Here is a 22,882-nt window from a genome sequence, read left to right on the forward strand (position 1 = left end):
ATCTATCAGACTCAGAGTCCTACATCTGGAACCGTCCTGCCTATGCTCTACTTTGTAGTTAATACATATTGAAATATCACATATAAATCAACTCTATAATTTTATATTTTAGATTGTATATTGAATTATTTTTTCAAATAGGAGAAACTATAATATAGTGGGGCTTAGAATCCAATGCCCAATCAAATTTCATTACTGGTGAAGCCACTCTGTATAATGTGCTTTGTAGAATATATATTACTTTTTCTCTATGTTATCAAGACGCTCGGCGTCGTTGATAATGAAATCGAAACGAATCAGCTGTTGTATTTTTTGAGTTTAGAGAGAATGTCAATTGGTGAACGGTAAAGGACGTTGGAGATATATATGTTCAGTATATGTCAACATCTTAATTTAAGCCTCTGTTAAAAAAGTGAATAATTTTGTTAAGCCAACACCAGCAAATTAATTAATTAATAACATGTGGTACGAAATTCTCCCCACGATGGCTATTATGACAGCTTGTTTGTCTATCCCACCAGTGGCTGCACATTTTGTCCATAAATTTTTTCAAAACGGGAATGTAAGTACTTTTCTGTTTTCTTTTAAGTAAAATTTGGGTATCAATAAAATATTAGAGACTGATAATTTGGTATAAGTCAAATTTACTTGGGTTAGGCTTGGAATGATTAACTAATGACAGTTATTGCCCTTAGGTGTCCTTTTATTGGAAAGCATTTTCTTGCCCTTGATTGGAACAACAAGAATTTTGTCATAAGAATCTTAGGAAACTAACATTTAAAATATGCAAAATTTCACTATCTAGAGAAAAAGTAGGGGATAATGTTTACATTAGCTATAAAGATCTAAAGCTACTTTAAAGAGCAGCATAGTACTTTCGATTACTTTAGCCAATCTTAAATAGCATTTCTGCAGGTACTAATGTCGTCAAAAGTACATTCATTAATAATTAAAAGTCATAGTTTGTTTGACTTCAACTAAAATAGTACACGATTTTTCATTATACTCACATCCAAATTTAGAATGTTCAAAAAAGTCTTTTCAAGATTGTTTTTAGATACATCATGTTTGTTCTTACTTTTCTTTTCTAGTTTTCATCTCAATACAAACTGGACAATTCGGATTGGGAAGGGTACGATAAGTGGACCCGGTTTATTATATCGAAGAATGAAATCATCGATACCTAATATTCGCATCTCAAATCCTAGACTATCAATAAATATAAAAATACCTATAGTCCTCAATAACAATCATATGTTTTAAATTAAAAATATGAGTTCAATATTTACAGTGATCAAACAAATTATTATAATCATAATTAGGAAAACTGAAGACTACCATTTATATTTGCTCCTCTCACAGTTACAGTTGTTTCTTTCCCACAAATTTCACATAATGGGTTTTTCGGAACGAGTCCAACATGTTCAAGCCACGAAAAACATGTCTTATCATCTTTCAAAACAATGTCATGTAGTTTTCTAAAATTGACTGCTATTTTTAATAATCAAAAATACAAATGTAAAATTGAAATATTACCCTATGTGTATTATTTTTTTAAAGTGTTTACAGTTGTTGATATAGATTATTTAAGTTAATAGTTCAAAATAATTAATCAGTATCGATTGATTATGATTAAGTAATATCGTTTGCCAATTTCTATATAAGAAACTGGTTCCGCTTATCGTACCCTACCCTTCGGATTTAAAGGAGCAAGGTCATTCTCTTGTAACCATTTAAAACATTGCTCAGTGTTTATAAAATTATTTTGAACCAATCGCTATTGTGACTATCGTTGTTACTAACCTTCTCCTACATAAGCGAGATAACAACAGGTGGTAATGACGTCACTAGCAACAGCTGGTAATAACGTCACTAGTCTAGATAAAGAAAGCAGGCAATGAATATTTATAGGTCAAATGTCGTATTCGATAGTATCGATATTTAAAATTAATAATCATAATCCGATTGTGTTGGTGGCCGCTTATTATACTGTAGTCTCATTTTCGGCTATTTTCAAAATTCTGGAGTTTGTAAAATTAATTTTAGTGATTGTCAAAATTATTAAATTGGCCAGAAAGTCAAGATTCCAAGTTACGAATTAAGAAACATATATAAGCCTTAAAATCCCACAATACAGATAGTATGAAATCTAATTTTGCAGAACATCTTTGTCAAACACGTTATAATTATAAAGTATGGATGAAGGCATAAAATCATTGAGTTTCAGAAAAAAGGAGAAAATGTATTCTCCGAAGAAGAATTACACATTTATTTAAATTATAAAAGATATTTGATTAATATGTAATAACTTAGCATTCGATTTAAGCCGGAAATAACTGCAATATCTGTGAGATTGTGTACTTATGATTAGTTATTGTTTATAAATTCGTTTAGTTAACATGTAGTTTTTCAATGTTATTCCATTATTCAAACCTACATAAAATGATTGTATTGCAGCCTTGCCGTAGAGACCTGACAACCGAGATAAATAGAAGACAATTTTTGAGAGACAACAGACTCACTGGCAACACCTATGTACTTGCGGTGAGTCATTACTCATCTTTATTATGTTTTATTTGGTTGCATCTTTTCAGTGCCATACACTATCCCTAGACCGTATGCTAGGAATTCCACATATGCATGCAAGAGGTCACGCTACAATTCAAAATTTTTGACTGTTCACAAAAACTATCACGGTTTCATTATTTACTGATGAAAATAATTACTTTTTTGGGTACTTTGGGATTATACCGACCACACCCAGACATGAATCTTTATTTGACATTTTGCTTCTACTGATTACTAAATTAGCGTAGAACAATATTTCGTCAATATAAAACAGGAATTGTCTTATCGCAAACCCCTCCCCACCCTCAGACAGAGGTCAAAGTCGAGCGGTCTAGTAGATAACGTGATTGCAGTCTCGCCGCCCGTTCAGCTGGTGCGTTGCTTTGTTATACTTCCGTGTTTTACCTCTACATTTCTCCAAACACGATATTCAACAAAAACAAACATTACCAAACTAAAACTAAACTCTTTATTGAAAAAACACTCAAAACTTGTTTTTATTCTTGATCACACTCCGCCACCCAAAATGCGAGTGCCTCCGGCCATCAGCGCGGGCTTCGGCAGCACCTCCGGTGCTGCCCCGCGCTGATGTCGGCGAAAGAAAAACATCCCTCGAGATAGTACCTATCAGTAAAATATCAAATTCTAGAGGGGCTGATCAGAAATATAAATTGAATTGTAATGGAAAGGCAATTATGTACCATGCAAATCATGTGATGCCGCGCCCTGCCCTAATTGGGATTCTCGAGAAAGATAAGATAACAGCGACAACAATACCAAACACAATACCTGGAAATGTTTGTAATTTTATAATTAAACAATTGTTTTTTCGTTCTATCATGTTTGTTTCTATAAATTTATATTTTTGTGTTCTTCATACTGGTGTGGTTGGTATAATCCCAAAGTACCCTTTTTTGTTATGTACGTAAATAAATGCTGTAAGTGAAACACATAAAATAAACTTATTAAATATGCATAGGCAAAAAATTACTTATATAATATTTTATGATGAATTTTTCAGTTTGATGTAAAAATATTACCACTAAAAATTTCTCACACTTTAAATTGAGTATTTTTTTACTGCATACTTCTTCATTTCCCATATACTCCCCATAGTAACATAAGGAACATTTATTCAGGCTAGGTTACTCATAACTGGCTGAAATTTTTACCACTATTTTCTTACACTTTTACATACATTTTAGACCTAAATCTATTACATATCTGTAAAATATATATATATATATATATATATATATACTTGTTTCAATAGATTACGTTTATTTTGTTAACAATATTTACATATTTTTAGCGATTGCAAGAGCATATTTGCTTTTACATTCAAAATAAAAGGTTCCACAGCTGTATATATGTTCAATAAACAAATCCTGAAAATTTGAATTATACATCTCATACACTTTTAAAGAAAATATAGTACCTTATATCTGAAAAACGGTGTTTTCAGAAAAACTCAAATAACTGCAAGCCAGGTCTAAAACAAACTGCACATGCATTATCTCGGAATATTTCAGCTCCATATTGACTTCTTCTTCCTTGTCAAGCTGCTTCGTCTTTTTAAGTCTTTTGGCCTGTCTTGTTTTTCTTTCAAAATCTGTAGTGGCTTTCTCCGAAAACTCTTTCTTCATCAAACGCTCGTCTTAACCATATTGTGCTGGTTTTATGCCAATAGTTTTTAAAACAGCATTTAGTGATGAGTTCTTTTATGTGAAAACAACCGAACATTTATGTGAAATACAGATAGCCTTTTACCACACACCAGTACTAAATCTTTCAGAATTAAAACAGCATACTTCATAATCACATTCAGTACGTACATATTAGAGCTAATTTGGAGGTTAGGCCATTCTGACAACCTAATTTAGTTATACGCATTGAATCAGTACTGCACTGTTTACACACAGAATTAGTTACTAAAACATTTGACAAAAGATTCAAATCAATGATTTCATTACCATAACATCTATTTCCTTCAGAATTGTCTACAAAAATACTATAATCACTATTAGAAACCTTTTTCTTTGATGCTCTCTCTTCTTTCTTCACTGGTTGATTTTCTGACTAGGCCTAGGTGTTATAGGCTCTAAAGGACCATCTTTATCGTCACACTTCTTTATTCCAGCATACTTTCTCTTCTTAAATATTCTATTATTACATCTAGGCATCTTGTCACAATAAATAAAAAAATACTGTACATTAAGAAAGAAAGAAAATAGTAATATTTAACCAAAACAACTTGCAATAACCACTTCTGAACCAGATACAACTTCAGGTTATAAAAACAATAAACTTATTTTTCAGCTATCTGCATCTGTTAATATTATATTGAATTACGATGAAGTAAACTTGCACAATGTTATAAAAAAAAATCATAACTCGTTAAGGGTACCTCCAAATACCAATAATGTATATATATATATATATATATATATATATATATATATATATATATATATATATATTTGTGTGTATGTGTGTGTTCATGTTCAGAATAAAATAAGGAATTAGAACAAAAATATAACAAAAAACTGAAAACAATTATATTTGTAGAATACAGTCCTCTTAAAATTCCTCATAGTTTTTTTATACAGAGTGTCCCATGAAGAAACGGAGAAACTGTCAGGACTTGTTCGTACGGTGAAAATAATGAAAAAAGTTCATATACACATAGGTCCAGAAACGCTTAGTTAGCGAGCTATAAAGGGTGAAAGATTTCGCCCAGATTTCAGTGCCACCGTTAAAAGGGAGCCCTATTAAATTATTTTGGGCGTTACCCAGGACGTAAAATTTAATTTATATTATGCAAATTGAACTGAAAAATTGAATAAAATTGGTACCAGACCTCTAGCTGCAGTAATTTTTAAGATATCTGAAGAAATACGCAAAATTCGGTGTCCAAAAACAAGTTTCATTTAGGTTTCAAGTAGATTAACTTTGTTAAATGTGTAACAAACACGTAAAATTCTTTAACAAAACTTGTAAAGAATTAATTTCTTAAGATAATGATGTAAAATAAGCCAATAAAAATGATACGTAAACTTTAAGAAAATCATTTGAATGCTAATTTCTTGAACTGGATTGGGCGTGGTGGACCAATCAACTGGCCACCACAATCGCCTGACTTATCACCTCTTGACTACTTCTTATGGGGACATATCAAAGCTATGGTGTATAAACGTAAAGTTGATACCAAGGAAGAATTACTCGTTAGAATTCGCAACGCATTTGACAGTATAAGAAACAATCCAGACATAATTCGCAGAGCCACCACAAATATTTTACGTAGAGCAGAGTGCTGTGTGCATTGTGAAGGAGGGAATTTCGAACAGTTACTAAACTAAGATTAGTTATTTTGTTTGCATTTATTTTTTTGCAATAGTAAGTGAAAATAAAAGTTTATAAAAACATGTAGGCTACGTTTGGTAAGAAAAAAAGTGTAACCGATTTTGTCTATTCTTCGTACGTTATTTATTTAATTAAAAATAGATTTTCTTAAAGTTTACGTATTATTGGCTTATTTTACATCATTATCTTAAGAAATTAATTCTTTACAAGTTTTGTTAAAGAATTTTACGTGTTTGTTACTCATTTAACAAAGTTAATCTACTTGAAACCTAAATGAAACTTGTTTTTGGACACCGAATTTTGCGTATTTCTTCAGATATCTTAAAAATTACTGCAGCTAGAGGTCTGGCACCAATTTTATTCAATTTTTCAGTTCAATTTGCATAATATAAATTAAATTTTACGTCCTGGGTAACGCCCAAAATAATTTAATAGGGCTCCCTTTTAACGGTGGCACTGAAATCTGGGCGAAATCTTTCACCCTTTATAGCTCGCTAACTAAGCGTTTCTGGACCTATGTGTATATGAACTTTTTTCATTATTTTCACCGTACGAACAAGTCCTAAAAGTTTCTCCGTTTCTTCATGGGACACCCTGTATATCTCCAAAATATTCAACATTTATCTTCAAAAATAAAGTTCTTATCATTAGTTTTGGAAATATTGTGAATCATGATTTTTGCTCGTATCACTAAAAAGTATGTTGTACTTTATAAAAGAAATATGTTAGGCATAGACTGTAAATTAAATTGTATCTGTAACTGTTTTTAAGTTTATAAGTAAACAGTAAAAAAAGCTTACAGCTTACTTCAAGATTTTGAAAAACATTAGCTTGCATAAAAGTAAACAAAAAAAACTAAAATTTATGAAATGATAAACAATGGGTGAAACCACTTAAACCAATCACTAAATAATCACTCACTCATTGTCCAACACTCTCTGTCTCATATTTTTACTGATAGGTGAATGACTAAACTTAACATTTTTTATAAAATCCATGTAAAAAAAACTAAAACAACTCATAGCTTGGTGCAAACAGCAAAACAGAGTAAACCTTTTGAATGTGCTTATTCTTACGTTAAATTTTTTCACTAAGGCCCCATATCATCAAATGTTGCATTCTTGTATCTATTTTACATTTTAGTCTCTTTTAGACATTGATTCATTTCAGAGTTATAGTTTGAGTGTCTTGGCCCGTAGAAGAATCGGAGAAGTGTAGGGACGAGTAGTAACTTAAATATGACATAAATCATCAAGCACACATGTATAATAGTGGATTGTGTTGTGTAATTTACTGTAACTGTACTATTAAATAAATCGTACTTTAACATTTCCCTATATCTCTTAGTTTATTAATTATAAAACTAATAATGTGTTTTCATTTTCAGGGATTAGAAGCCATACCAGATGAATAACTTCAGAGACTACCTAATAACATAATGATCCTGTTAGTAGTTTTGTAAATACAATTTGATTTAAGTAAAAGTTGCTGTTATTCCATTTTGAGTTTGTGTGGTTCACCTGTACTAAAGTAAAGAAAAAGTAAGATTATTTTTCATTTTATCCTATTTTCCTGGAATATTACATTAAATAATTATTGTTAATGAATAAATAAATAGTTAGAAAGGGGCTTAGTATAATGAGTGAAACGAGTAATATTGGGTTTTGAGAGTTTTCTATTTAACACAATGTAAAAAATGTACATTTAAGAATATATTGAAGTTACCGCTGCTATAACATAGGAGAGCATGTTTTATTGCTGTTTGCCAGTAGTTTAGAAATGCGCAAGAAACCTATTTTTGTCAAAAGTGTTGGAGGAAGAACACTGGTCGCCAGTGTGATTGTCTTCGCTGAGCTGCCACTCTCTTCCTGACTCAAAATGTATAAAGATGTTACTACGTAAATCCAAAATAAGTTGTAAAAAAACACTGCACACAAAAATATGTGAGACGATCTAACCTATAAAAATTATAGAGTTCAGTAAAATACTTATAGACAGCCAACAATGTCACTCATTGCGTTATCAATATGGAGACACAACTATAATATGAATTTGTACCTAAATAAAATACACAAATGACAGACTATATGATTATGCACAAAATACTAACTACAATACAAAAATATCAAAACATACACATGAAAAATTAATGACAAAAATTGTATGTACTATCTACCACATGTACTGTAATCATATATGAACACAAGGTTTCATGTAATGAACAAAAGCATATGTGAATCAAAATCACACATATTACACTTACTTACACATAATATATAAAAAAGGATGAATAGCTTAGGATTTAAAATTATCTTCAGAAAATATAACCTTTTGATAAAGTTTATGTAACATGTGGTACAAAAAGTCTAAATTCGGATATACAAGCAACCATCATCTTAATTTACTGCATTGTTTTAGTTCAAGTGGCAAATGGATAGGAAATCTGGGTCCTGGATACTGAGATGATCATCTAAATAGTTCTTTTTTCTATTGGGTAATGTTTTGTTTGGATGATTCCAGTAAAAGGGAGTGCAAATAGCTTGTCTCTCGGGTCCATGTCACGTGCTGACCATGGCTCTGCAAATAACTATACTAAGGATGTATAGATTGAGCCTTTAAAGTAATTTTCCTAGGGACTTGTATTATATATGTATTTTGAACTAGTGCTATCTCTGTTCTTGTTTACTGGTTCATACTGTGTTAAATCATTGCTAGCAATAAGTTGCAAACTGAGATGGCTTTTTACAGTGAAATCAAAATTATCAAGATTATAGTTGCGGCCAAGGGATTACATAATAAATTATTCTTGTTTCAATAAAATATATTTACTTTGCACGGCCATGGGTAAATGCAGCGACACAGCATAAATCGGTGGAACAACCGAGTTGTCTACACATAATGTAGCTATGGTGGGAAAGGTGGATTGTTAAGTTTAGATCTATTTCACATCCCTCTTAGTGCAGTGTCTGGAATCTGATGCCGTCAGAGACTTGACTTTTGGAGCTGAAAAGTTGGTGACGAAGAAGCTCAAAATTGACATCAGAGACACTTAGACTACAAAATACAGTATAATCTAGGTGAAGAAGTATTCTCATTGTGTACAAAATTTTTTGCACTCCGTGGAATCAAAACCAAACTGCAGGACAAACATCATTACATTTTAATGTTCATATAAGATTAAGGCTTATTTGAAACTATAGTGAATGAAATAGTCTTGTATGATTTCTCTACAAACATCAAAGAATTGAAATAAAGGCAATAGTTCGAAATTTATTTAAAACTTTGAAATCAGAAAAAAATTTTGATTAGGCGTATTCTTTATTCTAATATTCCTAATTTTTATTACTAATAAAAAAATTCAGAATCAACTTTGGAATCGGTTTAGTGCCTTAGTGCACACCCAAATAAACTTTTCAGTAAAAGTCTATTCATATAGATTGTTATTATTCTTTGTAAGACCTTGGTACTTATTACATTGAAATTAGTAAAGCTCTATCTATAACAAAATTTTTGTGCTTAGTAATAAAAAATCATCTTACTGCTAATTTTAAAACAAAATGAGCATTGTATATACTAAACAAAGCACTGTGTTACTGTTCTATAACTAAATATTAAGATTTACGACAGCCTAAATATTAATTACAGTGTTTTCTATGCCTTTTCACTTGATCCTGTATCAATATCAGATCTGTTTTATTTCCCACAATCAGAAACTGACTGTGTATCATTAAAAACAGTCCAAGGGTAAACCTAAACTCCACTTAATTTCAATCCTTTCTGAAGTGCATGTAAGCAATATGTAAACACATAGTTCATCCCTGATAAATTTTGTGAGGTGCATTTAGTCCATGACTATGATGTATGGAAGATCGAATTTATATAATATGTACAGATTAGTTTTAATATACCTCACTACATTACAACCTCCTTTAGTCTGTGAAATGGAAATTTGTAATAACCTTTAGCTAGAATAGGCTTTATTAAGCAAGATACACAACTAGGTTAATGATTACATGTACTGAATGCCTAATTTTATGTTTTAACATTTAACTGCTATAAAAATAAGCTATTTATTTTTAAGATTAATAATAAGACGAGTTGTTTGTAAACCAGTAATGCTTGCTTAAAACCGCTCCAAAATGAAAACCTTATTTAATTTATTTACATTTAGAAGGAATAAAATGTTATCTCTTTTAAGCCTCAGCTTCTGCTATGTAGGCTGCAATGTTCACTGGTTTATTATTTTTCAAAGTACACTGTTTCGTGTCTATACCATGATTGGCCCTCCCCGGGATTTGAACCCGTGATCTCTCAGTTAGAGAGCCGAGACATAACCATTAGTCTACGGAGGAGGACGAATAAAATGTTAACTATGAAAACAAAACAACTAGAAAACATATGATTCTAATATACACATCCCGATAAAATTGGTTGTATAGTTAAATTCAATTTAAACATCTTTATTCAATAAAATTCAATATATATATATATTTTTATATTATATATATATATATATATATATAATATACAAGAATTGTGTTCATTGCAACTTAAATATAATTAAATTTGTACTGTTTATTTTCTACAGTCCATGTTTTAGTCAGTTAAAATTTATCTCCTCAAAATCGATTAAAAAAGAGTAGTCACTGTTCAGTGCCGGGCAGCAGTCGGCCACTGCCAATGCAATGGCCGGCGCCATGCCATACTTCATCCATTACAGTGCTACAGAAATAAATACATGTTTACACACACACACACTGGATTTTAGTTGGGCAGAGCACAGTGGAACAAGTAGTCTACAGCTCTGGGACATTGCTTACATTTGGTCAAATTTAAAGAAATAATTAGAGTATTTTATGAATGACGTGAATATAATTTTGTTGAATTATTTATTTTAATCAATTTTAATTACAAAATACAAGGCATGTTGTGTTATTGTGGTATAAGGGTTCATTGAGTCCTTTATAAATACATACTACACCTTTACACCCTGTAGACTAATATTGTATATTGTTCTAATATAAGGTTCTATGGATTGCATTTGGGGCAAAAACCCAAAATAACAGTACAAACATGTGTAATTATTCTAAGACTATCCTTGATATTTAATTAAGAAGCATTTTTCACCTATTAAAATAAGAACATGACTGACATAAATAAACTCAATTTATAAAAAGTTGAGACATGTTTAAGTATATGAAATTTATTTATTTTAAAATAAATTTCAATTATTAAAATTATTCTTGGATTTGTTAACTATAGTACATTCTGTCACTTTTAATTTTGGGAATACGGCTTATATGTTTTTAGAAAACAAACGAACAAATGTTCTCGTGAGTATTATTTTAATACAAGATATTATACTATTTCTTTTATTACATTTAATTGAACAAGTTTGTCTAAAATTCTCATTTTTTGTGTACTCCCATTAAAAGAGATAGTAATTTGTTTTCAGACATTTCATTAAAAGTCAAAATTTACATGTAAATATTTTTTAGATAACCTATTTTTGCTATTCTCCAGCTCTTCAAATAAATAAAAACCCACTTTCTATCTTTTCTGATGTATAGGATGCACCCACATATAGGGAGGGATTTTGGGTCCGACTTTGTCGACGACAGTAAAATCACCACAATAACTCAATAGCAATTTCCCTAATCATTGAAGTATTAAACTGTTCACTGATTGATAATGTTCTCATGAAAAAAAATTGGTTAATGATGAAAAGCTTATGGAAAAATTTATTACGTGTGAAAGACTTGCTTTAAAATGAATGTACAGTAATTTATTGTCTGGGTTTTTCCATCTGTCCAAAACTGGCACGTGTGAAAAGAGTGTTTTGAGTCCACATGTTTTAAAACCTTAAGGAATATTTCATATGTCTGCAGTTTTACATGTTTATAAAACACTGATACCGACATCATCAAGCTCTTTGTGAGTAGTGACTGGTCTAGAAATTTCAAGAAGAGATTGATGCGATCATTTAAATTTTCTTAAACTTGTAGAAAACAGGCCTGTCTGACCAGTCGCTTTGAAAGTCTTACAATCCACTTCATTTAGGTTTGGTGGACAGGAGGAGTCTTGATGTGTTTGCCGGTTGTGAGTTAGTTTACATAGCAAGGACAGCCTTACAGCTATTTTGAGTAAAATTCATGATTCCAAATGTTTAGAAACATTTTTATTTTCTGGCCTCATCAAACTATCTCATCAGTAGGTCCCCTGTGTCAAAAGTCTCCAGTGGTGTTAAACTCAGCATATTCAACTCTGTACTGCATCTTTGTATGCATTCTATACCTCTTGTCATGTATCATTTGGCGTAGACAAGCCCCATAAATGGATCATAATTCTTAACTGAAATAGGAATGATACCAATACTCTTCTTCAACCTGAATTAAAAAGTTTCCCAATCTGTTCTATTGATATTCTACCGAGATGAAGGGAAAGATTTTAAGATGAGAATTTGTATTTCGGTAGAATAACAGGATAATCATTTGCCATCTTTGTATGTTACAAAATGTGACATATGTTACACATACATATGTACCATAACGATGGCAAATGTCTAAACCCCAACAATCCTTTGAAACCATCCATTGCCAATAACAAGTTTTAAACAAAGTACAGGGTTTAGTTGTGAATGGGAAGGAACACTAGGAACCTTCCTGATCATTGGCACTGACTTGGATGATTGAACTAGTAAGCAGGAAAACAAGTTGTTGCGAATAACTTTGAGGCCAATGAGCTGACCATAAAGAGATGGCTTATTTATAGCTTTCAAGGATTAATAACATTGTATAACATATGTAACCAGTCCCTAGCTTCTGTGGCCAATGCTTCCTACAGATTTAAAGCCTGGAATAGATCACCTTGTTGAGATGTCAATATCAATTGCTTAAATTTCCTGAAGTGCAAGAACATCGACATTTCATTCTAGTTATTTACTCAAGAATCACACTTTGTCTTGATTATACCCTGAAGGATTGCCCAGTTGGCAGATATAATTGAAAAACCAATATTTTTGAATGTGTTTATATTAAGAATTTTAGTAAGTGACAGACCAGTTGTTAGTTGATCTTTAGAACCTCCCAGAGATATGTAGAGCTTTGATGCTTCTAGATGTGGAAAACATCCATATTGGTGGATGGACGTGGTATATGTCAATAGTGAACCACTGCTTTATCATTTGTTGGGAGTAAAGATTAATTATATTTTGATGTAGCTGACATGTACTGCCAAGATTTTGAAACTTATTTTTAAAAATTTAAATAATCAATTAAAACACAAATTAGTTATTTATGTTATTGCTTTTGAAATAATTATTTTTAACAAGTTTTATCTTTTTATTTTATAATGAAAATTTTTCTCTTGCTATTCGTTACCATCATTCAAATTTATGGATGGAAGGGCAATTAATTGGTTTAAATGTCATAAAAAGATGCTCACTACTACTTGCTGGAATCAATAATATAGATTTTACATCAATATTATCTTTAAATCCTGTGATCTTTTGCATACCATATTTGTGTACAATATTATTATAACATGGCAAAGGAGTTTAAATATTTTAAACCCTCAATATCTGAGATCAATGGAAGAAAAAAATGGTTTGTGGAAACATGTTCAGCAAAAAATTATTGATTGGTATTGATTCAGCATTGAATCTAAAGAAGTATAGAATAAGTAGGTGGGAAATGGGCATTTACAACTCACCTTGAATATATACATACATTTAGCATTTGAACTATAAAGGCGCAAATGTAAATAAAAGAACAAATGATTAAAGATATCTTCGTTTTATTTACATTAAATATTTTCAAACATGTCATGTAGGTACCCTAATTCTTCTAAAAAAGAGCACTTTAAAAATTTATAAATTATTGAAAGTTATAAAAATTATACATTGGTTTTGTTAATTATTGTATATAAACAAAGACACATACACAGTAAAACAACAGCAATAACGCCTGAAACAATCCAAAATACTTCTACAAACACTTGCATTAGTAACATTATTTACAATGAATATATACTACAATATAAATGAAATATAAAGCTTAGCAGCATTTCTTCGTATTCCACCGAAAGTGGTAAAAGAACGGGCACAAATTAAGAGTTCGCTAACAATAAAAGTAAAAAAAAAACTCTAAAAAGTAAGTATCTATGCTTGAATAATTTTCATCTGTATGTGAAAATTTTCTTTGTGAGACATACGGACAGGAGTAATAAAAGAAGAAAAACTCACAGAACGGAAGTGCACACATACTACTAGTAACATATTTGGTATATTTTACTCAATAATAAATTTTTAATCATTGCTTAAGTAAGACAACACAGAACACCACATTCATTCTAAGCATTATTATTTAATATTATACAAAACGTTCAGAGGATTTGTATTTAAAATGCAAAAAAATCCTCTGTAAATTGAATAAGTAAAAATGTAAGTATTAAAATCCTAGTTCAAATGATTACAAACACTTAATTAGATACAATGTACTGTTTTAATTTGGGGGATTTCCAGTTGAGTCTATACAAAAACCTTTAACTATTGGCTGAGTTTGTAACCAAGCCTATAACTCGTGGAGCTGGAAACATTTCAATTTTGTCTCTGTCCGGATGATATCTTAAAAAAAACTTATCTATAGGCTTGAAATTTGTTGAACTAGATATGATATGAAACCCAGTTTAATAAACAAAAATTTGAATGCATCATGTTACAAGAAATGTAGAAAAAAGATTTCATATTTAGATTTAAAATGTTGCATAAAAACTTTACTAGGATAAATTCTATGATGTGTCATTTTCGTGACAACTTTTGAAATTTTCTCAATTTTAAATTTTGCTTGCAACCTCAGCAAGTCTGTTACATCACTCGAGTTGGCGTACCTCTACCTTGTTCTATTATAAAATATGATAATTTTGCTATAATAACTTCCTTATTTACGGTTTAAAATCCCCCGGTGGGATTTTTCAGTAAAAAATATTTGCATTCTCTCTCAGTGGGTATCTCATTTGTATATAATTTAAAGTCTGAGAATAAAAGGAAGCAACTTCCAATTTGGTAAAGGGAAGCTTACACTATCAAAACTCTTATTTTAAACCTGAATTTTTGTCGTCTTAAAAAAAAAAACACTAGAGAACTGTCTAGAAAGTATTTATTTTATTGCATTTTGTAGGATAATATATTAACAACAGAGTTTAGTAATTACGAATAAGTCAAAATGTGTCAACTGTGAGACACTGACTAAGGAATAGAGGAAGACTTCTTCAAGGCAAGGAAGAATTGCACAACAGTATAAATTAGTGGCTGCACTTTAAGGTATCAACTTTTTAACGTGATATTATTGAAAAAATTGTGAACAATTACAGTAAATTTCTAAATTTGAATAACGGCAGTGTAAAAATATACTAAAATAATGTTCCTTTCAAATCCATACATGTAATACTTTCATTTTCATTTTATTTTGATATTTTCAGATTTAAAAATATCATAATTTCTAGACAGCTCCCTTAAAATGTTTTCTGATTCTTAGTTAGCAAGATTTGTTTTTTAAAGTTACGATCAATCTCCTTTTTAGTCTTATTTTACCCATCCTCGTAGTCTTCTGAATTGTGTGAGAATGTCGTGAAACAGAATAAGGAGAGAGTACCTCAGACTCAATAACTGACTAATGTCTTCAATATGAGGACACTGGCTCTTTCCTGAGTTGGCAATTTGGAGTTGATTTATTTTATTCCAGCAGTACAATCCATTACACATTTATAAATATTGATCCAGAAAAATTTACTCTGTAAATGATAGTACTTTTGTTTCATTCAAATTAAAATCCAAAGGTACTAAATAGTTTGTTAATAACGGCAAAGCAAAATGTTTATAATAAAATAAAATTTACTCTCCAAACGCTATAGCTATGTGTACAAAAAATTGTTTGAATGAAAGAAAAGTATTTTATTAATTTATATTTAATTATATTCCTCCTTTCCTTATGGTGGTGTAAATTATAAACAATGTATTAATCACATACCTGTTGATTTCCGCTAATCTGAAATCTACTTAATGATTGATAAACTTCACAGCCAAGCAAATGAAAGGAATCACTAAATAGGTTTATCTAATAGGTATGAAAACACATGATCTAACTTTAAGGTTACATAAATATGTATGTGTAAAACAGTACATATTATTGTTTAAAAACCCTAAGAGGTTTACATTATTGAAAACAGGTTTTATTAGAAACCATTTATATGGAAAACCCAGAAGTATTCAGAAGATCCAATGACTAGTAAACAAAAATATATTCTGAAAACATAAATCTTGTTTTGTACTCCGTTTTGGCATAGAACAATATTTTGAGGCATGGTTTACATAGAAAATAAACTGTTACTAATATTGATTTCTCAAAATTATATATCTTAATCATTGTCATCGGTAATAAAGATTTTAAATACTTGTGTCATACTTCAGGAAAACCATATGTCAAGTAGTTAAATAAGGTGAAAAGAACTTTTCAGACATTTGCCATTTATAAGTAAAACAAAGTAACTGAAATGGCATAATTTCAAGAACTGGTACCTAATCTCTTCTTCGAGTTAAACACGCCTAAAACAGCAGAACAAATGTGTTTATACTACAAATAGCGCTTTTATTGGGGGAACACATAGGAGAGATAAAATACCACTAAATTTCTTAGTGTAGGATGATTGAGACATCATGAGGAAAGAACTGGTAAAAATACTTATGTAGCACAGTACTGCTGTCTGAAATTCATCATGTAAAGAGACATGAAACTAAAATCATTCATTTCTTTCATTTCGCATGCACACTGTAATGCCTTGGCTACAAGATGACCTTCGTAACTAATTACTTGTTCCTAGTGTATACACATTGTGATGCTTTGTAAATCATATTCAAATATTAGCCATTTTCTTATTTTGTGATGGGTTTGTTGACATTAAACTTTTCTATTTTGTTGTATTCAGGGTCATCTTTCTGCACATGTAACGCTTTTTGCATGTTTAATCAAATTTTTTAGATTCTTATTGCACAATTAAACATGATCAAGATAAAGGCTTGTTATTTATAAAAAAACAAAAAACTTACAAACAGCTTTCAGAACTGGTATCTGCTCTTTTTTCAGGTGCAAAATCATAAAAAAAAAAACGAGTTGCATAAAAAAAACAGTATGCAATAACAAATCAACATGGTACTGAACACCCCAAAGTCAAACTCAATTGCAGAAAAGCTTTGTTTTATATCTGAAACTTAATGTCAAGTAAAAACAATACAGCCACAACACCAATGCTCAACACAGCATGAAAAACGTACCTCTGCAGGTAAGGAGTGACTTTCCTGTTCTTAGAGTTTGATTTTGGCACGTTGCTTTAGGCACACTTAATTAATTTTTAGGATCTTTGCAACACTTCATGATGGCAAAAGCCCACAATCCTGCCATTCTTTCGAATAATCTACTGCCAAAAATGAACTTTAAAAAATAAAGTAATAATCATATTGTTATTTCAACTGTTTTACAACAAGAAAATGTTTTTAACATTCCTGTTTTCCTATACAATAATCCATTATTAATAATTACAACTAAACAATGGTATCCTGAGTTTCATACCTCTTAAAGAGTGGCATACAAGCGTATTTTTACTACACATGATTTTTAAGTACTAATAATACGCGGTTTCATCAAATTAGAGTTCTGTTAAATTGTTGATTATTTAAAATTTATCAAGATCATCCTTGATATCCTTTATCAAAGAATTTTTAACCTACATGGGATCAATATACTTACAGAGTTTGGCAAGTTGCTTAACTGGTTTGAAAAGATCTCTCTGTATAGTAATTGAGGCTAATATTTTTGCTCAGCACTGTAAAAGGATGCACATGATGAATGAGAAAGAAAAACTTGTAATCATAATATTGGTAACCAACTACGGTTCAAAGTTTAATGCTTTTTAACTATATAAACTTTGGACAAATAGTGTTTGAGAGGAAAAAGGCTTGTTTGTCTCAAAAAATCTGAAAAAATTAAAAACAAAACAATCCCACAAAAGATTTTAGTACTCAAATTTTTAAACAATAATATAAAGATTGTTAAGCAGTACAAGATATAAGAGGTAAAATAAACAAGATTTGTATTATATTTAGGTATATTCATAAATATTGACTTTGAGCATAAAAATTTGAAATAAATGTACAACAGAAAATAAATATGAAGAACCGCAAGGTTACGCGACGTAGCTATATTCATCCGATGAGTTTGGTGTTCTTTCAATATACTGTTTGTCTATTAGTGCCTCTATACATTTCTTTATCATACTGATGGCAGGTGCAAACGCCTTAGACTGACTGAGTACCTGAAACAAACAATAAAAAATCAGAAGAGATTTTGTGCAATTTTAATTTTCTTCTCAAATTAACTTTATTCTGACACTTTTAGGCACAGATGAAATTTAGCTATAATTTTAAAATTTAAGTTGAGAACAATCAACAGATAGCAAAAATAAATTTCTATAATAACAAAATTTGTTATCCCTACAGCTGGCATGAAGACGTTTTATAGACCGAGTAGACATGTACAATTATTTAAATTTTAGGTATTTAAGGTCATATAAATGATTGTTCTTACTTTGATTATCGTACAACATCAAACATCGTTCTCAACGGTCAGCTAATGATGTAACCGTTAATACGTGTCAGCTGTGTTGTTACGTCAGCCATGTTGTTATTTTGAAACTGTAAACAAGTGCTGGGTTTTGTGTTTGGAGTTACGAATCCAATAGTATTTGTGGGAAAATGTATTTTATAATGTTTTAGTGTTGTTATTACTGTGGTTTACCTTTTTTATGTTATAAATTAGCTCTTCATTATGGGTGAAAATTTTAGAGACCTATCATGTGATCTTAGAGAGCTTGTTTTGGATCATAACATTTCTAGTGATGATGAAGTTTATTCTGGCATTGAGGTAAACCTGACAGACCATGAGGCAGACGTGATATCCTAGTAAGTGTTCTCTCACAATGTGTAAATCAGAGAGAGAAGTTATTCTTCTACCTGGTGAAATCCTACCATCTGCTCGAACACTATGCCAGACCAGTTCGTCAGGGAGGCCACAAATGCAGGGTGGAATCCATTGATGCTGAGTGAAAGATGAAACTTTGTATATATTGTACATATGTAAATAAATTAGGATTCAAATTTATTTTTTATTTTATTTATGTTTTAACTATCATACCTACATAAGTATAATTGCAGTCATAAGATTATGTTTACCCATGAAAGATATTTCTTTACAATTCAACCTTTTTTAAAAAAAAACAGTAATGTGGCTTTTTCATACAAAGCTAGGTAACAAATACATTTTGAGGTAAAAGTTAAGAATAACTGTATATTTTGGAATTGGGGCAAAATTTAGAATAAGTTATGCATTTAAAGTTAAAATGTAAAATTATTGTGCTAAGCAGTTGTATGTTGAAATATTTTCAAAAATAATTTAGGATACATCCTAAATAGAGCCGCCAGTATAGAGTGACACCATTCCCAGTTCTAGGGTTAACACCCTCCCAGTGCCACATACCCATTCCCTTAGTGCCACAGCATTTTTGGCGCTTTTACAGTTCTCTTTTTAAAAAACCGTATAAAATACAATTTTGTAATTAAATTGTTCATGTTATATATCAATGTATTCAAAAAACAATAAGGAATAAAAGAAGTATAACAGTATTGTACTTAACCTCTGTCTGTTCAGGTATGTAGCCCTCCGAAGTAAAATAAAATTTTCGCAATTTTGTCATGTCCTAACATCCACTACTCAAGATTTCACTATGTACACAAAAACACAGTTTCAAAATAGCCATTTTATTTCAAATTTAATAAGTTTTACAAATATATAAACTTTGTCTATATTTAAACTAAAATTTAAACTATAAAATTGAAAAATCACAAGTATATACACAATTTTTTCCCCGTGTTTACTCTGAGTGTCTGCTTTGTGATGCCTTTCTTTTTCTCTCAGGCCTAAGGGGTCTCCAGAAATGTTCTATTAAGTGGAAACATTCCCTGTGCACACCTGTATTACAGCCATGGCACCAAAATCTGCTTCGGCCTCTTTTTTTTTTGATTTAGCAAACTGTACACCGACGTAATTTGACCCTAGCTTTAAGTTCATTAGGGTCCGGTTCCTACTCTTCACCACTGCCACTTGAAAAATCACGAAGTGAAATGTCTGAACGTATATCAGGAGCTTCAATGTCACTTGCATCGTTTTCACTAGATATATATTCATCTAAAACATCCCGAATTTCACTAGAATGTTCCAAAGCATCACGATTCATGTTTGAAAATCATGCAACACTGCAGTCAGCTGTCAGCATTACGCAGTTGTAACATATCGTCAAAACAAAGTATGACGTAATGCACTGCCTCCACAATTATGCATTGTCGCGATTATATGTACTATAACAAATCTTCATCTTTAAAATGATACCGAATTTGACTATTTTGATGCCATTTTAATATGAATATAATACAAAGCGCTGTTATATAGTCACGGGCGCGACTTTTGGCCGTCATAATAGGCATTAATTAGTCGCGGCCGCGACGAAAAGCGCTCGGAAGGTTATCCTTGACCACAAATTTAATGTATGATTGCTGGTGCTAAACTAATGTGATGAATATTGCATAAATTCCCAGTAATATCATAATCTGAGTTTGGTTAAAAGTATTACGAGATAAACTACAAAATGATCTGACTTGTTACTAAAAATAAGGGATTGACTCAACAGCTTTGAGGCTTATAATCAAGGTAGTTGCCTCTGATGGCACATACCTGTAGCGTCATATCCACTGCTTGAAGCAGGTTTTGAAGTCCCTTTATGGACCCATGAGAATTTTGTGTTGTATTTTGTTTTTACTCTGCTTCATATTGAAATTGGCTTTATTTCAGCTGAAGTTTGATTTTGGCAAATAAAAGTATGTAAAGGAACAATATCAAACACCGAAAGGATATCAGGGAGGATGTTGGATCTATGTAATTTCATACTTGTCAAAAACTGCTGGACAAGTTACGATTTGTGAGATAGAATGTTATCATGACTGAGTTGCCAATTCCCATTTTGATACAGTTACGGCCTTATCGACGAAGACATCCTGTAACTGATGTAATACTTCATGATAGTAATCATTAGTGATTGTTTGACCCATAAGAGAGAACTCATAATAAACAATAAATGAAATAATACCAAACCGGATACTTTTGGAATGGGACCTTATATATCATTTTTGTTTATTAAAGATTGTCATACTTTTTTGTTGTATTGTAATTTATTGTATGAGAAAGAACACAGTGTAGTAAATATTTGTGATCAGAAGCCGCATAAAAACTTCTTATTCATTTTAATTAAAAAAATTTGTTTATGTGTGTGTGTGTGTGTGTGTATCCATGCATAAAAGTAAACTAATTAGGCCCAAAACAAACTGGTGTTACTATTAAACTTAAAAAATTAATTAAATAAATTTATTAAGATCCCACATTACATTTACCACTATAAAACAATTAATTATAATACCTCCTGAATGAGAGCATTGTGCCTCAACACCTTGCGGGACTTCATTATTCTGACTATGGCAGCCTGCAGGTAAAGTTTCCGATCCTCGTCCACAGCAGTCACTGTCTGCTCCAGTTCCTGTGGCGACTCCTTCTGAAGGGCCGTGGTGATACGTAGTCTCGTTCGCTTATTGCTGTATTCGAAATTGAGGCTCAACATCGTCTCCCCTGACAAGTTCTGGAAACAAAAACTGATTTATTAGTTAACTTTTTTTACTTGTGATGTAAATCAGAAAGTTTTGTTCACTAAAATTAAATAATTCAACTATGAAAAATGACAATTAAAGTTAATTTTCCATAATTTTACAAAATAGGATTACACAAGATCATGTCTCATATAACTGACTTTGCTAAGATTCTATGCTATGGGCGTAATCTTAATGATAACCTTCGAGAGGGAGAGTCATAAAGTTTTATATCCTTAAAGTTTAGTCCGTATGATGGAATGGATGAATTTGGAGCGTGCGTTCGCTGTTGAAGTGTATTTTTCAAATGGATGCTCAATCATCACCACACAACTTACATTCTGTACCTGCTTTAATATCACACCCAGAGATCCTGTTCCTGACTGTCATTCTATTGTTTCATGGGTAAACAACTTCAGGGAAACTGTGTGATGTGAAGAAAAGAAAACCTGGACTTCCATGGACAGCAAGATCATCTCTAAACATTGTTATAATAAGGCTGTTTTGAGATTTCCTTAGCGCTCTGCCCATAAACACAAAGTTGCTGTACGTTTATCTACTCGTTCATCTATAAAGTTTTATCCTCACAAACAAGCTATTGTGCAAGAAACTTTGATTTTGTTGTTACATAAAACGCATGTGATGGGTTTCTTAACATGTCTCAAGGCACACTTGATTTCTTTAGCGATGGACAGTATACGTCATTGGTAGCCAATGGGTTAAATATACGTACGTCTTCATTAATTTATTTTGAATATAACTTCTAAATAAGCAAGTTCCTCTGTCCCACTCTGTAAAGCTTTTTGGGAAAACCTATACTGAATATAAATTTTAAACAATTAGTGTTAATAGATAATTATTTAGCATTAAGACTCTAAAGTCTAGGTTTTGGAATTTAAAAATGTATGTATTAGAGACAAGTTCCTATTTATAACGCATTTATAGACTTATCCCCAAGTTAAAAATGGAGCCTTAGATGCACGGCCAGCAGCTAACTGACAAGCCCTCTTAATCTCATGCAATCACTGGGTCTCAGTGTGTTTGTCTTGCTTACAGCTATGTAGCTACAACCTCGAATCTGGCAGAGAGACAGACGTCACATGTTTTGGACTAAAAAATGTCTTTTCCATTCCTTTCCCTCAGTCGTTTAAAAAA

The 22,882-nt window shown here is 31.2% G+C and overlaps 2 protein-coding genes across 2 annotated transcripts in view; one reads left to right on the top strand and one right to left on the bottom strand.

The window, feature by feature from the left end:
* The first annotated feature begins 307 nt into the window (after positions 1–307).
* Positions 308–7,481, top strand: LOC124362919 (NADH dehydrogenase [ubiquinone] 1 alpha subcomplex subunit 1-like). Its single transcript, XM_046817812.1, has 3 exons — positions 308–562; positions 2,458–2,544; positions 7,319–7,481. The coding sequence occupies exons 1-3, from the start codon at positions 461–463 to the stop codon at positions 7,343–7,345; spliced, it is 216 nt and encodes a 71-aa protein (XP_046673768.1). The 5' UTR covers positions 308–460; the 3' UTR covers positions 7,346–7,481.
* Positions 7,482–13,708: 6,227 nt separating this feature from the next.
* LOC124362921 (cullin-2) overlaps positions 13,709–22,882 on the bottom strand; it is a 33,950-nt gene continuing 24,776 nt past the window's right edge. Inside the window, exons 14-15 of the mRNA XM_046817814.1 lie at positions 21,505–21,720; positions 13,709–18,294 (exon numbers count right to left, since the gene is read on the bottom strand). Of these exons, the coding sequence (XP_046673770.1) occupies positions 18,166–18,294; positions 21,505–21,720 (345 nt within the window). The 3' untranslated portion in view covers positions 13,709–18,165. The remainder of the gene's footprint in view (positions 18,295–21,504; positions 21,721–22,882) is intronic.

The sequence above is a fragment of the Homalodisca vitripennis genome, chromosome 5, assembly GCF_021130785.1.
Source record: "Homalodisca vitripennis isolate AUS2020 chromosome 5, UT_GWSS_2.1, whole genome shotgun sequence".
In the NCBI taxonomy this organism is placed as follows: Eukaryota; Metazoa; Arthropoda; class Insecta; order Hemiptera; family Cicadellidae; genus Homalodisca; species Homalodisca vitripennis.

What these genes read in the sequence shown, in the direction of transcription:
- LOC124362919 (XM_046817812.1), top strand. Translation starts at nt 461, where the DNA reads ATGTGGTACGAAATTCTCCCCACGATGGCTATTATGACAGCTTGTTTG. An exon ending in AATTTTTTCAAAACGGGAAT is followed by an intron (nt 563 to 2,457) that starts GTAAGTACTTTT and finishes ATTGTATTGCAG; the next exon opens with CCTTGCCGTAGAGACCTGAC. An exon ending in GCAACACCTATGTACTTGCG is followed by an intron (nt 2,545 to 7,318) that starts GTGAGTCATTAC and finishes TTTCATTTTCAG; the next exon opens with GGATTAGAAGCCATACCAGA.